The sequence below is a fragment of the Mchenga conophoros genome, linkage group LG23 (assembly GCF_057382185.1).
Source record: "Mchenga conophoros isolate Kocher_MC1m ecotype Shallow Benthic linkage group LG23, M_conophoros_male_GT1.1, whole genome shotgun sequence".
In the NCBI taxonomy this organism is placed as follows: Eukaryota; Metazoa; Chordata; class Actinopteri; order Cichliformes; family Cichlidae; genus Mchenga; species Mchenga conophoros.
Window position 1 is genome coordinate 48,324,370 of NC_140547.1, and position 19,875 is coordinate 48,344,244.

The 19,875-nt window shown below is 41.1% G+C and overlaps 1 protein-coding gene across 1 annotated transcript in view; it reads left to right on the top strand.

Moving 5' to 3' along the window:
• The window catches only part of LOC146548208 (NACHT, LRR and PYD domains-containing protein 12-like), a 586,500-nt gene that overhangs the window by 26,535 nt on the left and 540,090 nt on the right, over window positions 1-19,875 (top strand). The window contains exons 10-11 of the mRNA XM_085266164.1: window positions 4,291-4,485; window positions 6,593-6,769. Of these exons, the coding sequence (XP_085122290.1) occupies window positions 4,291-4,485; window positions 6,593-6,769 (372 nt within the window). The remainder of the gene's footprint in view (window positions 1-4,290; window positions 4,486-6,592; window positions 6,770-19,875) is intronic.

Genomic DNA, 19,875 nt, shown 5'->3' on the forward strand with positions numbered 1-19,875 from the left:
GTCAATCATTTTGTTTGGTTTCTGAGGAAAAAGATTCAATAACTTGCTGCTAATACACAACATTTCATCATATTTCCTCATAACCCTCTTTTGTCTGACCATTTGATCCCATTTGAATTTGCAATAAAGGATCCACAGAGTTTGGTGACAATAATGACAGTAGATGTTTGTGTGAAAGTGCTGGAAGCAAATGAGTGTGTGATGTTCTTTCAGTGTTGCACTTTGTAGACGCTCCCTGAGCACTGGTCTCACAGCCAGCTGCACATAGAGACCAGTGTTGTTAGTCCAGGTCAGAAGATGACTTGTTGGAATGAAAATGAGCTTGTAGTTTGTCTGCTTTAATAATGTGACTGGAAAAAGGTGTTGGACTTCAAATATGTCCATTTCTGTCACACTTCACCTTTAAAAGTGAAGCCATGTGGTTCCTGGAAGGAAAAACACGACTTTTTCAAGTCTTTGTCCTGTTTTTATGAGAAATGTACGACTTTAATGTGAAACATTCAGAGTTTTTTCTCTTGTTGTGTTTGTTTGAAGCTGCTTCCTGTTGGCTTCAGCTGTTTGGAGTTTCCATTTTCTAAACTTCTACATTCTGAACCTTCTTCAGCTCTGAACAGATGATGAAACACTGAATGATTTCAAGCACTTTGTCTAATAAACTTACATCTTTCATTCTTTATACAGATTGAAGAGCTGTGGTTTGGAAGGAAAAACACGACTTTTTCAAGTCTTTGTCCTGTTTTTATGAGACATGTACGACTTTAATGTTCTTTTTTTTTAACTCAATTTTTATTATAATTTACAACATTACAACTTGTACTTGTCAGTGTTCACAAGTAGGACAGTTACAGGAACTGCAATGCAGAAATGTAGATTAAAATAAGAACTGCAATTAGGAAGCACAAAACAAAACTGGGAAGCAAAACAAAACCCAAGCAAGCAAACAAACAAACAGACAACAACAAAAACAAAAAGAAAACAAAACAAAAACTTTATGTAATATTAAATAACTTGTGACAAACTTAGCCGTAAATGGACAAAACGAAACAGACCTATGCTAAATTATTGAAACAGTAAAGCATGTATGGGTCGCCAACGCTCAGTAAACAATTCTCTCTGAATCCGCAGAGCAGATGTTGTTTCCTCCATCTGGTAAATTTCTCTTGCTTTATCAATCCACATATTATATGAAGGTGGGTCAAGATTCAGCCATTTAATAGTGATACACTTTAGTGCTGCTGTAAGATTCTTAAGAGATACGTTTTATTGTTTCCCGCAAAACCCTTTGGTAAGACTCCTAAAATGACTAACTGTTGGTCTTTTGTTAATGGTTGTTGGAAAACTGTACTGAGAACTTTAAATATGTCATTCCAAAGTGAGCAGATTTTTGGGCATGACCAGAATATATGTGAGTGGGTTCCTAAAGAAGTACCACAATTTCGCCAGCAGGTGTCAGGATTTGTAGGCTTCATTTTGGCAATTATCTCTGGGGTTCTAAAATATCTCATGACCACCTTCCATTTAAATTCTCTCCACAGCCCAGAATTAGTCACCAGATGGGCTTCACCGAACACCTCTTCCCAGGTGTCCTCTGAGATTTGAGTGCCAGTCTCAGCTTCCCACCTTGCCTTAATATCCAAAGTTGCATTTGTATTGAAACTCATAAATGCGTTATAAAAATGACTGATTCATTTTGGGGAGGAATTACTTTGAAATGTTTTTAGAAATATTTCCTCAATGGGTGAGGGCTCCAAAACTTGCCTCCATTCTTTATGTTTTGTCAAAAAGCTTCTTAGCTGCAGAAATCTAAAAAAGTCAGAAGAAGGAAGCCGAAACTGACCTCAACTGTTCAAATGAGCTCAGGTGCCCATTCCTCACAACATGACAAAGTTGATGACCATGCTCTGAAGCCAGAGTCTTCCACAATAGGAGAAAAACCCTGCAGGGAGTAGAGACTTGATAGAATTGAAATTTCTTTTGGAAGACCAAATGATTGTTTGATTCTACGCCAAATCTTTAGTGTGACCCTCGTCCGTTCCCCCATATGCACATTTTTAATTGAAATGTTAGAACAAAGCAGGGATTCCAATGATCTTTCGCACATTGTCTTCTCAATGTTTAGCCACTGAGTTTCAGACAAATCTCGCACCCATACAGTCAGGGGTCTCATCTGAGCTGCCCAGAAATAATATTTCAGGTTTGGAACAGCCAATCCCCCCTGCAGCTTTGACAGTTTTAATGTTTGGAACTTGATCATCCCTCATGTGTATTTAGTCTCTGTGTCGCGTCATCTGTGTTCCCACCCTCCATATTTTCATGCGCAGTCTTTTGTATTCTTAGCCATAGCTTTCTGTGTCTTCATGATTTATTATAGTATTAGTTCCCCAGTTTAGCTCTCTTCACTGTGATTCTGCCTTGTTTGATGTCTTCAGCCGAAATAAAGGCTCGCTTTTCGTTCAAAACTCAGTTCCATGTCTGCGCCAGTGTCTGCGCCTGAGTCCTCCACACACTCTCCATACGGTCAGCCACTGTGACCGTGACACTAAACTACATGCTGTGTGCAGCCACTCTCCTGAGCCTGTATTATATACACAGCGGTTACAATGACAAACTGAATACAATCTCATATCTACAAAACAGGCTGAGTCAAAGTTGCAGCTACGCTTATGAACATGGAGAAAAAACAGGCGAGTTATCAGCTCACCAGCTACGACTAAGAACAGCTAACCAACTATCCTTGAGATCTACAATGATTTCAATAAGGTGTTTGATATTCCCTCCTTGGGAGAAGATGCGATCGCTAGTCTGGAGGAACCTGTCTCTAATGTTGAAATTGAAACGGTCGTACGGAGCATGCAGTCTGGAAAATCTGCTGCCCCGACGGGTATCCATCTGATTTTTTCATAAAGTTTTCTGACCGACTGAATTCACTGTTAAAATCAACTTTTGAAGAATCCTTCCTCTCACAGTCGTTGCCTCCAACAATGCATCAAGCAGTGATGTGTTTAATTGTAAAACAGGAAAAAGACCATTTAGATTGTCGTTCATGTCGTTTAATATCTTTGTTCAACACAGACACCAAGATCCTGGCTCAAGTGTTGGCCCGTCGCTTACACAAGTATTTGTCCTCCATTATTTCACCAGACGGGCTTTATTAGGCACTCTTTTTTGAACATTAGAGCTCTATTAAATATCATTTATACCCATGTTAAAGGTGATACATTGGAAACTGTCATTTGGCTTGACGCAGAAAAGGCGTTGGATCAAGTGAGATGGGATTTTTTTTTTTATACGCTTAAAAAATGTGTCTTTAATTTTGTATCTTGGATAAAAGTATTGTATTGCTCCCCTCTAACAGCCGTCCAGACTAACAATAATCTGCCCCCCAGGACAGGGATGCCCTCTGTCTCCTTTTTGCCATTGAACCGCTAGCTGTTGCTCTGAGACAATGTGTTGGTGTTGAGGGAAAACATCGAGGGGGTATCGAACATGAAGTCTCTCTTTATGCCGACGACATGATTTTATTTATTTCCAACACATCGAACAGCCTCCGCAAACTTTTGGATAGACTTACAATAATAATAATAATAATACGTTTTATTTATATGCGCCTTTAAGAGCCTCAAGGTCACCTTAATGCATACTTAAGGAATTTGGGACAATTTCTGGATATAAAGTGAATTTTGGGAAGAGCGAGGCAAAGTCTATCTGTACGACAACTGGGGAGTTTTGTGTATTCTAGCCCCTTTTAAACCCAGCTATAACAAGTTTAAGTACTCGGGCATCTGGGTGACAAGAAAACCACAAAGACTTGTATAAAACTATCTTCCTTTATTGTCGAAGCTTAAAGAGGATTTTGGAAAATGTGAGTTTTGCCTCTTTATATTTATGGTGGGGATGCAGAACAAGGAGCAAAGATGAATGTGATGCTGAATCAGCAGAAGACTTGGACTCATTTGATTCCAGCTTTGATATCATTGATTTCAATATGTCCATTTCTGTCACACTTCACCTTTAAAAGTGAAGCCATGTGGTTCCTGGAAGGAAAAACACGACTTTTTCAAGTCTTCGTCCTGTTTTTATGATAAATGTACGACTTTAATGTGAAACATTCAGAGTTTTTTCTCTTGTTGTGTTTGTTTGAAGCTGCTTCCTGTTGGCTTCAGCTGTTTGGAGTTTCCATTTTCTAAACTTCTACATTCTGAACCTTCTTCAGCTCTGAACAGATGATGAAACACTGAATGATTTCAAGCACTTTGTCTAATAAACTTACATCTTTCATTCTTTATACAGATTGAAGAGCTGTGATTTGTCAGAGATCAGCTGTGATTATCTGGCCGCAGCACTGAAGTCCAACCCCTCCCATCTGAGAGAGCTGGACCTGAGTAATGACTCCTTGTTGTTGACCAACAACAACCTGCAGGATCCAGGAGTGAAGCATCTGTGTGGTTTCCTGGAGAGTCCAGGATGTAAACTTGAAACTCTGGGGTCAGTCAGCATGTTTTAGTTGTGCTGAGATGAATATGATGTGAAAGTTGTGCTGACACTAAACTGCAGACATCAGGCTGATATTATACTGATCCACACTGAGGATCTTCATGGTAAAGTCTGTTTTCTTCTTCTCTGGTTTAGTCCATTGACTGCAGCAGAACAATGTTCACATTTCAAACAGTGATACTCAACGTATGGCCCGCGGCCCACACGCGGCCTGCCCACCTTTCCTGATTCAGAGAGAGGGGACCCTGATTAACTGTGTAGCTTCTTCCTCACAGTTCTAAGTATCAGACACAACAATGAATAATCCACAGCTGACTGTCTTTAGCAGGTCAAAGGTCACGGCACACAGCAGACAGTCAGAAATATTCTAACTCTGATCATTTATCAGTTGTGACACTGTGAGACTTGATCAGAGGTGTGATCATCACAGCAGAGGCCTTTGTGTCAAAGTCACTGAGGATCAAACAGAAACACATGAAGCAGATTTTCCTCTTCTGGCTTTTTATAGCAGATAACCTTCAAAATATTCTGCAGTCGATCAAAAACTGAAGCAAACCATGAAGCAACATGTGAACATGAGCTGATGCTGCTGAAGTGAAGCAAAGTTACAGAGGTTTGATTACAGACACAGCTGAGAGTTTGTAATCTGTCATCATTTTAAAAAGTTTCCATGGAACAGCAGAAATGAGGCTTTACTGTCAGAGGCCGACAGCACTGAACACAACAGCAGACTGGTGGCTAATAAACAGTGAATGATGCAGAAACAGATGTTTGAAGCTGTTCTTGGAGTACACTGAGAGAGAGAGAGCTGTGCAGGCAGGAACAGCCAAAGTCAGAGAGAATTCATGAGCATATTGATCAAACGTGAAGCAGAGTTTGGATCTTCTTTTGCTGCTGCTTCACTCAGTTTTGGTTGGAGACAGATGAAACCTGCAGCTTCAGGATCTGTGAGCTGTCCACTTTCAGCCCCGACGGCGTGTCCGTGTACGTGCCGTCGAGTGAACGATCCACGCTCTGTGTTTCCATCTTTGTGTGTTTAGCTGCTCTCATTTACTGTTTTAGCTGTTTGCTGCTTGTTGAAATAGTTTGTGAGCTTTAACCTGAGATTCTGGCAAAATACATTTATATTAAACATCGATTCAGGATTGAATGAATCAACATCGTTTTATTCAAATTAAAACCATTTAAATGGGAACATGAATTTTTTACAGCCGCCTCTAATGCTGGGTAATGTCAGCTGGTCCATGTGCAGCTGGCTGTGAGGCTCAGGGAGCGTCTACAAAGTGCAACACTGAAAGAACATCATCCATAAATATTGAGTAAGAACTGGACTCTCATACAGCGAGACTCAAATGCCTTTAAACATCAGCTTATCCTGCTGATCCAAGTCCAACACTGAGTTTGTAAAAACATGTTTGTCAATCATTTTGTTTGGTTTCTGAGGAAAAAGATTCAATAACTTGCTGCTAATACACAACATTTCATCATATTTCCTCATAAGCCTCTTTTGTCTGACCATTTGATCCCATTTGAATTTGCAATAAAGGATCCACAGAGTTTGGTGACAATAATGACAGTAGATGTTTGTGTGAAAGTGCTGGAAGCAAATGAGTGTGTGATGTTCTTTCAGTGTTGCACTTTGTAGACGCTCCCTGAGCACTGGTCTCACAGCCAGCTGCACATAGAGACCAGTGTTGTTAGTCCAGGTCAGAAGATGACTTGTTGGAATGAAAATGAGCTTGTAGTTTGTCTGCTTTAATAATGTGACTGGAAAAAGGTGTTGGACTTCAAATATGTCCATTTCTGTCACACTTCACCTTTAAAAGTGAAGCCATGTGGTTCCTGGAAGGAAAAACACGACTTTTTCAAGTCTTTGTCCTGTTTTTATGAGAAATGTACGACTTTAATGTGAAACATTCAGAGTTTTTTCTCTTGTTGTGTTTGTTTGAAGCTGCTTCCTGTTGGCTTCAGCTGTTTGGAGTTTCCATTTTCTAAACTTCTACATTCTGAACCTTCTTCAGCTCTGAACAGATGATGAAACACTGAATGATTTCAAGCACTTTGTCTAATAAACTTACATCTTTCATTCTTTATACAGATTGTGGCGCTGTGGTTTGTCAGAGATCAGCTGTGATTATCTGGCAGCAGCACTGAAGTCCAACCCCTCCCATCTGAGAGAGCTGGAGCTGAGCTCCAACTACAAGCTGCAGGATCCAGGAGTGAAGCATCTGTGTGGTTTCCTGGAGAGTCCAGGATGTAAACTTGAAACTCTGAGGTCAGTCAGCATGTTTTAGTTGTGCTGAGATGAATATGATGTGAAAGTTGTGCTGACACTAAACTGCAGACATCAGGCTGTTATTATACTGATCCACACTGAGGATCTTCATGGTAAAGTCTGTTTTCTTCTTCTCTGGTTTAGTCCATTGACTGCAGCAGAACAATGTTCACATTTCAAACCTTCAAAGAAGAAGAAAAATCCTCCACTGGAAAATTCACTGTGAAACTCTCAAACTCTTCATTGCACCTTAAAGTCTGTCTGACACTGAAATCCAAAGCAAAATGTGCGTTTGCTTTACAGACAGCAGTCCAACACAAACATACACACATCATCCAAAACACAGTCCAACATCCAAATCTCCTCCACTGCCAGCATGAATGATGGGAAAGAGAAGGAGGAACACTCTGACATTCAGGGTTAGAATGAGTTTCATCAAGCAGACTGTGAAGATCAAAGCTGCATTAGAAAGCTTACATGAATGAATGAGTGGACAGAAGTGGACAGAGATCATCTGAAGCACTTCAAAGGCTTTAAATCAGCACATTTCTCTTTATTCTTTATCAACTCTGTTAGTTTCTCTCAGTTTTCTGTGGAATGAAGCTAACAGCAGGCTAATAAGATGCTGACCAATAGGTTTCTATTAAAGGTTGTAATTTGTATATGAAAAAGTGCTTTGGCTCAGCAGGGATCAGCTTACAGGTAGAATACAGCTGCTGGATGGGATTAGCATGTCATAGCTATCTACCAAACTGCTAACTGGGGGATTTCAGGCCATCTATGGATCATTTTTGCTAACTGTTTATTCAGCTTAGGCTCACAGGGCTGCAGCCTGTGCCCTAGCTGTCATAGGGCAAGAGGCGTGGTCCACCTGCACAGGTGAGCAGTCCATCACAGGGCCAACAGAGAGCGACAGAGAAGCACTCCCTCACATCCACACCTACAGCCAATGTAGAAGCACCAATGAACCTAAGCAGCATTTCATTGGACTGTGGGAGAACATCCAACCTCCACAGAAAGGCCCAGCTGACCAACAAGCTTCAACCTACAACCTTCTTGCTCTAAGGCACTAGTGCTAACCACTTTTGCCCATTTCAGCCCAAATCCTGCATCTTCCTGTTTCTGACTCCAGGCCAGCTCCACTAACACTTTCTCATCAGACACTGCCACCTAGTGGAGGAAGTCTTAGTTCCATTTGAAGCTTCAGATTACAGTTAGTTCCTTTACAAAGAGGTGGAGGTGGTGGGGCCACAGCACCATCATCACTGAGTGCCATAGGACACTTAACCTTTGTTTCCATATGCTGGGAACTTCCTGTTGTTCCAAGGAGGACTGGAAAATGTGTGAAAATCTCCCAGTCAGTTCCTCACAGCACACTTCAATCATTTCCCTCCCACAGCATCAGGACCAGGGCTTTTTCTCTCTTTGGTCCCACTAAGAGATTTCCACACAAACACCTCATCAGTGGGACTCTCAGAGCTACCAGCCCTTTGCTACAATCACAAAGCTCTTCATTGAAATCAATGATATCAAAGCTGGAATCAAATGAGTCCAAGTCTTCTGCTGATTCAGCATCACATTCATCTTTGCTCCTTGTTCTGCATCCCCACCATGGACTTCATTCCTTTCCAAGCCAGCCTTGAGTGTCCTTTATTCAGCTCATCCTCTGCTTTACTTTTACACCTGATTTTAGCTGCTTTATCTCTCTTTCAACAGGTTTCTGTGCCTCAATCTTTTTCTTCTCTCCCTCATAACAAGACAGCTTCTTCTGCCTGAGAACATGTTGGAGTGATTTACTAATCCAGGGCTGCTTATTGGGGAAAATACTTCCTGTTTCCAAAGTAATCCCCATTTTTCCCAGAAAGAAATGTCAGTAGAAATCGATGATCTAAGTGAGAACATGAGCCTTTAAAAAGTCCCAGTGGGTGCAGTCAAAGCAGTCCCTCAGTCCCAGTATAGAGTCTTTGGTCCAGACTGGAACAACTGTGTGCCCAGTTTGAGCTCTCTTCAGTGCTGTGACCTGACAGACCCAGAGGGGCCATCACATCACATTTAGAAGCTCCCCTGATGGAGCCACAACACATGTCCAATACTTAGTCTGTCTTGTTGGACCAACTGGAAGAAATGATTCAAGGACTTAGTCACAGAACAGAGATTCAAATCTCCAAAATCCAACTGGCTGCATCAGGACATATAGTCTGAAACTCTGCACAGTTTCCTGTTTGAAGCTGCTTCCTGTTGGCTTCAGCTGTTTGGAGTTTCCATTTTCTAAACTTCTACATTCTGAACCTTCTTCAGCTCTGAACAGATGATGAAACACTGAATGATTTCAAGCACTTTGTCTAATAAACTTACATCTTTCATTCTTTATACAGATTGATCGACTGTGGTTTGTCAAAGATCAGCTGTGATTATCTGGCAGCAGCACTGAAGTCCAACCCCTCCCATCTGAGAGAGCTGGAGCTGAGCTCCAACTACAACCTGAAGGATCCAGATGTGAAGCAGCTGTCTGATCTTCAGCAGAGTCCAGACTATAGACTGGAGACTCTGCTGTAAGTAGAGTGATGGAGTGAGTGGGTGGTGCTGTCAGCAGTGTTGTACTAAACACAGTCAGTATGAAACAAAGATCCAGTGTTTCCTGTAAAGCTGCAGCTTCTCAGTGAAGCTGTGAGAGGAGAACGGTGACAGGCTTCAGGATTGGACACAAACACTTCCTGTTTCTCACCTTTATGGTCACCATAGTAACGGCTGACACGCTCTGATCAAACACTGTCAACAGCCAATCAGCTCTCTGAACAAAGCAGCACGCAGACCAATGACTGCATTGATTTCCAAGTTTAAAGCAGTGAAGAACACAGTCTGTAGGTGAGGAAGAATTTAGTGAGAGCAGATGTTTGGATGGAATTCCTCCAGTTAACAGCTGGAACCGTCCATCTGGATTGTTGGGCTTGTTGTTGGGGTTCCTACAGAGCTCAGAGTGGACACACCAAGGTTCTTCTAATGAATGAAAGTCCAAACTCAAACTAGGAGGGAAAAACATTTTCAGCAACTTCAATAAAAATCCAAAGATTAGAAAAAGTGAAGCAACAATGAGTCCTAGTACAGTCCCAGCACTGACGTCCCTGCTGCTCTTTATACTGGATGTGCTGCATCACTGACTGACAGCTGATGAAGAGTCTCTGGAAACACTCGTTTATCTCCTCTGCTCTTCCTCCTTCTCTCTGCAGGTGGAGCTGGTGATGATGGTAAACAGGACGGTGTGTGTGCTGAGAGAGGAGCAGCTGTGTCCTGATGATCCAGAGAGGTTGAAGCAGCAGCAGCTTGTGTGTAGAGACGCTCTGACTGGGCCATGTTACTGGGAGGTGGAGAGGAGAGCTTCATCCAGCAGTGACTGACAGAGGAATGAAGTGCAGATGACTGTCAGTGCTGCAGAGTGAACTGCTCTGAGAACAGCTCCACTGTCAGACACAATGTAGAGTCCAGCATCAGCCCTGTGTGTCCCTCTGGATCTGACAGAGGATCATCAGTGTATCTGGACTGCTCTGCTGCTGCTCTGTCCTTCTACAGTCTCTGCACAGTCTCTGTCTCACTCTGGAAAGATTTTACAACTTGTTGTAATTACAGAACGTTAATATAATATTCAAACATGTGATCTTCTCTTTATTTCTGAATCTTTACCAAATAAAGAAAAACCAAACTAACAAACAGAAGCTGTCGTGTCCTTTTTCACCACATCTGTGAATCTTTTCTGTGTTTTTCCTCTTTTCCTCCTTCCTGCAGCTCCATCTTCATCATTCTGTGTCCAGTATATGTGAACACGTCCAAAGCATCTGAGCCTCATGTTACCCGTTTGTGTGAGTTACGCCTGTCGTTGTGTTGTGGTGTATAAATAAGGGGCAGGAGACAGCGCTGGATCTCTGAGTTCTTTACTCTCAATTTCTGCAACATCTGCAATATCTAGAAATGCAAACCTGTGAGCTGTGTGTGTTGTGCGTCTGCTCGGCCACCTCTCCTCCGGCCATGCTGGAAGCAGCTGTGCGTTTGACAGTTTTATCGACTCGACAATAATCGAACAAATTAAATGTTCAAAAATATCAACTTAAGCACTTCAAAGTCAACAAAAAGCTTAAAACAATGAAATAATATTTCACTGACAAAACAACAGCTCATAAGAACGATACACAAAATAATACAGAAACAAACAAATAAAAGTTATTAACCAGGATCCATGTTTTTGTCACAAACACTGAATCAGCTGATTCACTCTTTATGTTTCTGAGTTTGTTTTGTGATTATAGTTCTGGTTTCTGTTTCTGTGTCTTCACTGTGTCCCACGTCTCCTTACTTTGGACTCTGTGTTATATTTCCTGTTTTACTTTGACAGTCCTGTGTTACTGTTTCCTGTCTCGTGTGTGTAATTGGTCCCAGCTGTGTTTCCCTCCTGTCTCCCGTTCCCTGATTACTAAACTGCGTCCACGCCGCCGGCGCTTCTCTCCACAGCTGGATTCCAGGATTTCAGAGCATCCAGCTGTGGTGAGTGATGGAGACACTTTCTCTGCTCCCTCAGTAATCAGGACAGTTTATTGAACATCAGAGGACATAAAGGACTGTTTTTCACCTGCCCGTTCTGAACCTGGACATTAAAGACTGCTGGCTTCAAGGACATTAATCCCAGTGTCAGCCAGCCAATAACAGCCTGTGTTTTTCAGCTCTTTAGGAGTCAGAAATGAGAAAGACACAGACTGCTAACCTCTCCCTGCAGGAAATAAGCTCCGCCTCTTCCTGTCCTGTATATGAGGGATTCTGACATGAGACACAATGAGTTTCCTGTTTATTGTGACTTAAAGCGAGCAGCAAAGACACTAAACTGTGTGTTTCCAGCTGAAGCTGCTTTTTGTGTTGCTCCCACAATCCTGTCTAAAACAGTCAGTGAGGAAAACTCAGTTTATGCTTCCAAGCTCATTGTGAGAGGGCACATTGTGTTCCTGCAAGTGCTGATTTTGTCTGCATCCCTGAGTTTAGTGAGCTGCCTCCAAGGACTTGTGAAGCCCAGTGTGTTAAGGCTGCATCTCCCAGATGTTTCCACCTTTCCAGCACAGACGATAAATGTTCCCACAAAGGCTCAAAGACTGTTTGATTTTCTGAGTGTTGGCCTCAAGAGATTGCTCAGTGAGCACCTGAGTGTTTCTGGGACATCGGACACTAACTGGAACTTCAAGTCTGGTTCTGAAGCTGCACATGCAAAGACTGTTTCTGGTTGTAGAGACCTGGCTGTTCCAGGGATTGTAACCTCCCCAGAGGCTGAGCTGCTGACCTCAGCTGACTCTGGAGCCTTGAAGGTAACTAAGTTTGCACCGCTCGGGTGAGCCATCTCAGCTGCAACAGCCTCCACAGAGAGCTCACGCAAGCTTACCCAGCCTGCTGAGGATTTTATGCTGCTGCAGCCCAAAATGGGCTAAAATCGCCCCTGTTAACAAATAACAGCCCAACAGTAACTTTTATGCTTATTGTAGCTGTTAGCTAAAAACACTAATTTAGCTTAGTTTGCCCTGAATTCAGCTTTAACAGACATGATCGACTGTTTCCAGTTAGGGTTGCCAACCGTCCCTTAAAATACGGAATTGTCCCGTATTTAGAAACAAAAGTACACGTCCCGTATTGAGCTAATAAGGGACGCACTTTGTCCCGTAATACAGTGAGACTCAAAAGTAGTCTATAACTTTTAATGGAATTAACACTTTGTTTGAAAACATAATTCCCAGCCCCTCTCCTGCTTTGTGACCAATGAGCTGACAGCACACTTATCGCACACTGTTTGCCCAGCATAAAGCTGGGCAAACAGTGTGCGATTTTTTTTTTCAGTCACGTTATTCAGCTCCTGCTCAAACTGCACGATTGACTCGCAGGGGTTAGAAGTTGGTAGGTCACGATGCAGGTCTCACACTATACGGCCCGATGCTCTGATGCGACCTGAGTGCTCACACTGTGCCTCCATAAAATGAAGGTTATAGCAGAAAATCTGTCGCTCTCTGTCTTTCACTCACACAGACACACCACCACCATCAACTTTGCTAAATTGCTAATGAAAAACATTGATCAGGCAGCTCGGATGAGCTTTCCAAAGTTCTACAAGTTGTGCCTCCATCGCTTGTGTCCAGATCACACGCTGCACAGCCGTGCTGCTCCATCTTTTACACCGACGTTTACGTGTTTGCGCGTGAGCAGTGTGAGCGGCTCACGAGCGATTGATGATCGGGAGCTGCTCGAGGTGTTAATCGCTTCTCGTTACCCCACGTATACTACACGACGCACGACGAAGGCCAAAAAACGGTCCAATCACCAAAACGGTCGCACGACTCAAAAATCGGCTCAAAATGGGCCTAAAACCGCACAGTGTGAGCCCAGCATTAGAGCAGCAATGTTTGTTCCCCTCAGAGAAAGGGAAGAATGGGAAAAGGAAAACACCTGGCTGGAAAAAGTTAATATGGGCATGTGCAGTCAATATCAGCGCTATGTGGCCAGAAGTGTGATAATATAACTTATTTTGTGTAAGAAACAACTGCAAGGATAGATGATTACAACAAATAGATGACTAATACATAAAAGTAATACATAGATGAATAATGATGATGAGTTAAGATGCGTAATCATGGGAACAAGTGGGTTTACAAACAGGAGCAGCTGATTAGCATTAGAAAAGCTGAAATAATACCTCAGCTGAAGCCAATTGTACTAAATGCACTAAATGTGCACTGTTAGAAGAATATTTTTCTTTCTATTGTTTTCTATTATTTTAAGTTAAGCAGGACAGAGTTCTTTTAAAGAAAGATTTACTTATATTCTCAAAAGTTAAGCATGACAGGCTTCTGTTTAAGAAAGAGACCTGTTTTACTGTGTTAATGTTGTCATTTTGAGCTACAAAAAAATGGCTAAATGATCATTTGTTTCACATGTGTTCATATCACAAAGAATAGAATAGGATTTAAGTAGAACATATCTACTTAAATCAACTTCAAGTCAAATGGTTAAAAAAAAGAGCTAGAAAATTCACCACACTGGGAAGGGTGAAGACAACTGGGTCGCCTGGCCCTGGCCACGAGGTGTCCCTTATTTATTTTTCAGGAAGTTGGCAACCCTATTTCCAGTAGAATTCCTCGTTGTCATCTTGTTCCCTCTCAGAGCCCCGTATGCTTGCAGAGACCCCTACAGTAGGGAAATGTGCCAAAGAACGTCCAAAACATTGCATTTTAGGTTTATTTATGCCTTACACACAATCCCAACTCTTTAGCTAACTTAACAACTTTGGCTAAAGTCTATAGTTAGTCTTACTCGTTTGTACAACATTTCTGGATCGCCACTGTTTGAAATGATATGACATATGACTCTCACTGAAACAGCAAACTTTGTAGAAAACAACACTTCTGATTCTCTATCTAGCTGTTTGGTCACAGCTGTAGATTACATTATAAGTGGTTGTTCACTCTTGTCAATAATTACATTTCTAAATTCTATTTGTGCAGTTACATGTAAACAAAGTCCAATATTGTATCTAAATGATTGTGTTATGGTGGGACAGTTTCCAATTTTGTTGTATTATTGTACTAGGTATGACTGTGCAAGAGTTATCTTATCTTCCTTGCTTGCACCACACTCTTTGCAGAAATGGTGCACAGCAGCACTGCATCATGTTATTGTGTTGTATAATATACCAGAACTAATACAAAGCAATATCCATGTACACTATAGGTCCATGCCAATGTGCCCAAATGGGACCTCCATAAATGGTAAGGGGCGCAAAGGCACTTTAAGACCAGTGGGCACACCGTCGGTGCACATCCGCTCGGATGCTTTTTTCTATTCATTTATTTCCCTGTTTATTTATCGATGCACAAAAGCAATTATCTCAGAGACACCATCCTCTTAACAGAGACTCAAATCAGGAACCTGCAGATTATTAGTCAGCAGCTTTAACTTCCTGTCTTTGTCTCACTAAACCTTCCACGTGGAAACTTGAGCTGCCCACTCAAGCACAGTAGGCTTTAACTGGCTCTGCTCAAGTCACTTCAGTATCTGAGAAACTGTCTCGATGCATGCCAAAGAACACTTTGACAATACGCTTGTGTTGAGTCAAATCCACCACAAGCATATTCTATGGCAGTTTAATTCCACTCCACATAAAAATAGTCACGTATTATTTCCCCCCACCACACTTCCTGCCAGTAGCTGGTGCCCCCACCCACAGTGCATTAGTGGTTCTCTGTGTTTAGTGGCTCACTCTGGGCGGCTGCTCGGTGGGGCCCGGCCCCCTGGCTCTGTTGGGCCTGTGCTGCGGGTGGGGTGCCCTCAGGTCTCGGCCCTCTGGGCCCATTTACTGCTCAGTAACATTTAATATCTATTATTTACTACTACTTACTAGCCTACTTACTGCATATTATTGGTTGTTGCTGTGGGTTCCCCACTGTGTTGGTTTTTCCTTGTGTTTTTCAGCAGATGATGAAATAGATTTTCAGTATTTTTTCTCTCTTCCTCTCCATCTATTTCTCTTCTTCTCTATTTTTCCCTCTTCTTCTGTTAACTTTCTCCCCAGCTTATCTTTTTTCTTCTTTCCTGACCCCCGTTCTGATTCTAATGACTCAAAATAAAGTAAAATCATCATCAAATATGACTATCAAGTGGACCAGTATAGCAAAAACCATAATGGTGGCAGAGGCCACAGAGCCAAGTGGAGGATTTTCAACGTTCAAACCAGATAAAAAACAGAAATTAAATGGTGTTAAAAGCCATGAATTAAGGCAATTCATTCACAACATAATTACAAGTTTTACTGGACGTTAATATTTTTCTCTTTTTTCAGTGCAAAACAAACTAACAGTACACATGATGCTGGCAAGTTAAAATGTCAGTGTCTTTTATAGATAGCATGTCTAGCATCATAGTTTTATAGATCACGTAGTCAGGATAAAAACTACATCTCTGATTATTATTGTACATGACTGTGACATGCAGCGGCCTCAGCATCATGATGAAGGCGACCGGAGGAGATAGTTTGGTAGACATCGATGTTTTGCCGATGAAGGCTCATGTAGCGGTCCTCTTTGTCCTAAACAACAATTTACACTGTCATTTACATTTAATTAAAGGGCAGCTTAAAAACAGACATAATGCACTGCAGCCTCGGCACAATTAAATGTAAAACAGAACTATGGAAAACTCACAAACATCTGGCGAGTTTCAGATCCTGTTAAGTTAGTTAGACCTGATCTGTTTTCTCTGTTAGGATAAAAACATCAGAGGTCATGGGGTGAAAAATAGCTCAAAAACAAGACTAGCTATGTCTACAACTAATGTGTGGTGTTTTAAAAGAACCTATGAGATACTTTGAACACCACAGTGGCTGCTGTATGCAGTAATGTGCTCAAGTGATTTCAAAGGGTCATTTCATGAGTTTAAGTGCGTCAGTAAAAGTTTTCACCTGCGAGGATTTCTCCTCAGGCTGTAACCACAGGTTATCACAGCCACACTGATGAGTGAAGCAGCAGCAGAAATGATGGGAACTGTAGCCATGAACTTCATGCCAGAAGAATCTCCATCGTCTGTTGAATGTTGCCACACACACACAAAAAAACTTCATTTTGAAAACATGAAAAGTCACGAAATTTGCATTAACCTGTTATATTAAAGTGGAAAACATGTTTATCTTTTCATTACATTAGAGTTACAATTGCATCATTCAAACACTTCACTGATGAAATAACACCAAAATTGTGATTGGAGCAGTTTTATAATGAAATTTTAAACAAATTAGCCAGAAGAAGAGCTTAAAAACATTCCAGATGTTCATCTCCTGACTGAAACATTTCATTAATCCGCTGCAGGCGGGAATGACGACCTCAAACCATGTATGACAGAAAAGAAAGTGTTAACGCAGTTCCAAACATCCACCTTGAATCTGCGGTGTGGGTATAAATAGAAAATGTTTTTACCTCTCACAGTCACACTGAGATGGAGAACATACAATCCACCACGAAATCCACACTCACAGGTGTAGTTCCCACTGTCTTCAGATGTTAAGTTGAGCAGGTGGGGAAACACAGTCTCATTTTCTTTGATCAGTGTGAACCTGGAGTCACAGCCATGAATAAAGCCTCGGTCGTAACGATAGAGCAGACGACACTGTTCTCCTCGGCTCCTCTCTGTGCTGATCTCACACAGTATCATCACAGTAATATTCAGAGTTGTTTTGCTGCATATTTGAGTGGAATCGGGTTTCTTTCCAATTGTCTTCACAAGAGTCTCTATAAATTGTTCCAGTTAAAATGAAACAAAATCGGGATTATAGTTTCTATATATTTGTTGTTGTGGGAAAATCAATCACATATATTATTTCACTAACCTAACTAAAGCTTTCTTCTTAAACACCTGGCTTTACAGCTTTTCTTTTTTAATTATATATATTTACCTTCACTGCTAAAAACCACAAGCAGAAGCAGGAGAAAGCAGAGTTTCCGTGCAGTCATGCTGGTGAGGAAGTAACTGTGGCTGACAGTGTGAGGTAGACTATAGTGAAAGCAGGAAGACTTGCACCCTCCTTATTTCACCTCTTGTGTCTACACTGAAACTTTTACTATGTCTAAAATAGAAGTGCATAAAAGTGGAAGGACAGTAGAAGGTAAACCACCAACATTGTTTAAGCCAGACTGATCTCTCTGTTTATCTGGATGGACATTGTGTTCAAATTATGATGAGATGTTTGTTCAAAAACAAAACTAGTCTGATACAAAGAGTCATGTTTGCCACAGTTTATTGTGTTTGTATTGTATTAAATCTGAGAGCCTGAGTTGGAGTATTATGACTGAATGGTCTCCATTACTGGGAAACAACTATCCAGTGTGAAAAGATGGACGTTTATTATAATATATGAATATTATTATATTAGTATGTCACCTAAAGTTTTATATACTTTAAAATGTTTCATAGAGCTTTATTATCCACTCCCACAGTTCCTGCGCTTCTTGCTGAGCGTGTCTTGTTGTCGTGTTGATGGTTCACTGAGATGAGAGTCTGGTAGGAATCACTCGATGGCTGCTGAAGGTTTGTATAGGGCTGATCTGGCTCATCGTCATCCTTTAGAAAAGTGAAATATTTTAGGTATTAATCAAGTTCAACCCGGTCTACCCACACACTCTATTGATCTTTAAATCTCTCCATCTGTTGCCTGGATTATTTAATGTTTCTGCTCATTTCTGTAAGAGCTTCTTCACAAAATAAAGGACACTGAAGTTGGCACTAATAGTATTATAACACTAATCTGTAATTATCTATATAAGTAGTTAACATCCTAAAAAATAAATGTACATGTTTTATGTTTACTGGCAAACTTTTAACTAGCTGCTGTAGATCGTAGCAATAAATTGCTCACCAAACCGTTGGGATTTTCAGGTACAGACACTCCAGATGTTCCTGACCTTAAGCAGCCACGTTGATAAGAAAGGATGTCAGCATTAGTGTAACACTATTCACATTCAAACAGAGAAAAATCAAGTAAGAACATCTACATTTATATTATCTTCTCTCTTAATAATGATAATTATTTTTGGAAGGATAAAAAGTGTTCATTCTAGACATGATGTTTAACATACACCGAATTCTCATTTATTGAAATGTGATGTTTCCTTTTACTTTCTCTACATCTATATCATCTTTGAATTACTGCAGCAAAAATAGTCTCACCCATTACTTTTCCTCCAGTAGATAAATCCCACGATAACTCCAGTTATAAAGATGATCACAACACCGGGCAGATAAACGGAAAAAGATTTGTCTGCTGAAGTGTGGGCCTCGTTTGTGTCTAAATCATTGAAAAGATGCATTTGTCAGTAAAATCATTTACTTTCATTTCCTGGAAATCAAAACACAAATCAAACACAGTTTACGTCTACTGAAACTCTGAGTGAAGTAATGAAACCCCAGTTTTATAACCACAGAGCTTTAAATATTGTCACTGTGCTCTTTTCTTTTGTCTTCTTCTTCTTCTTTTGCATCTTTTCTGAATATTACTATGAACTGAAATTGGTCCAACTGCTTATATACATTCACTGGCCACTTTATGAGGTATACTTGTTCAGGGTGTAACACAAATATTTCAGTGTTCATTTCATTTGTCAATCACATGTCAGCTTCATCTTCCTGGTTAAATAAAGGTTAATAAAATAATAAAATGTCAGCAAATCAATGCTCAAACAGAGCAACATGGCACATGTTACTGGTCCCAGTGCTTCACAAACTGCTGATCTGCTGGGATTTTCCCACACAATCATCTCTGTTCACAGACAATGGTCTGAAAAATAGAAAATATCCAGTGAGCTGTGATTCTCTGGGTAAAAATGCTGTTTACACATCAAACCTTGAGGCAGAGCGGACCACACTGGATATCACTGCTGTCCTCTAACAACAGCAAGCTGAGGCTACAGTTTGCAAGTCTGGACAACAGAAGACTAAAAAAACGATGCCTTGCCCGATGAGTTGATTTCTAACAGTTCAGACTGCTGGTGGTGTAATGCTCTGTGGGGGATTTTCTTTGCAAACTTTGGACCCTGTAGTGACCACTGAGCATCATTTAAACACCACAGCCTGCCTGAAGGTTGTTGCTGACCACATTCATGTCTTTATGCCCAAAAAATACCCATCGTCTGATGGCTGCTTCCAGCAGGATACCACACCATGTCACGGCGCTCAAATCATGTACGGCCTGCGCAGTCACCAGATCTCAATCCAGCAGAGCACCTTTGGGATGTGGTGCAACAGAAAGTTTGCTTCAAGTAAGAGCAGCTGACGAATCTGCAGCAACTGTGTGATGATGTAATTTCAATATGTCTTGAGAATCTTTGAGGAATGTTTTTAGCGCCTTGTTGTGCCACAAAAAATGAAGACATGTTTGATGGCTGAAGGTGGTCCAACTCGGTTCAAAGATGTACCTGATAAATGAGTCAGTGAGAGTATTTAAACTGCTGTAAGTGAAAATAAGAAGAAAAGAAATGAACAAATTACAAGAATAAAAAACACATAAGCAGGTCAATACAATGCTAACACAGTGCTGAATAACTGTG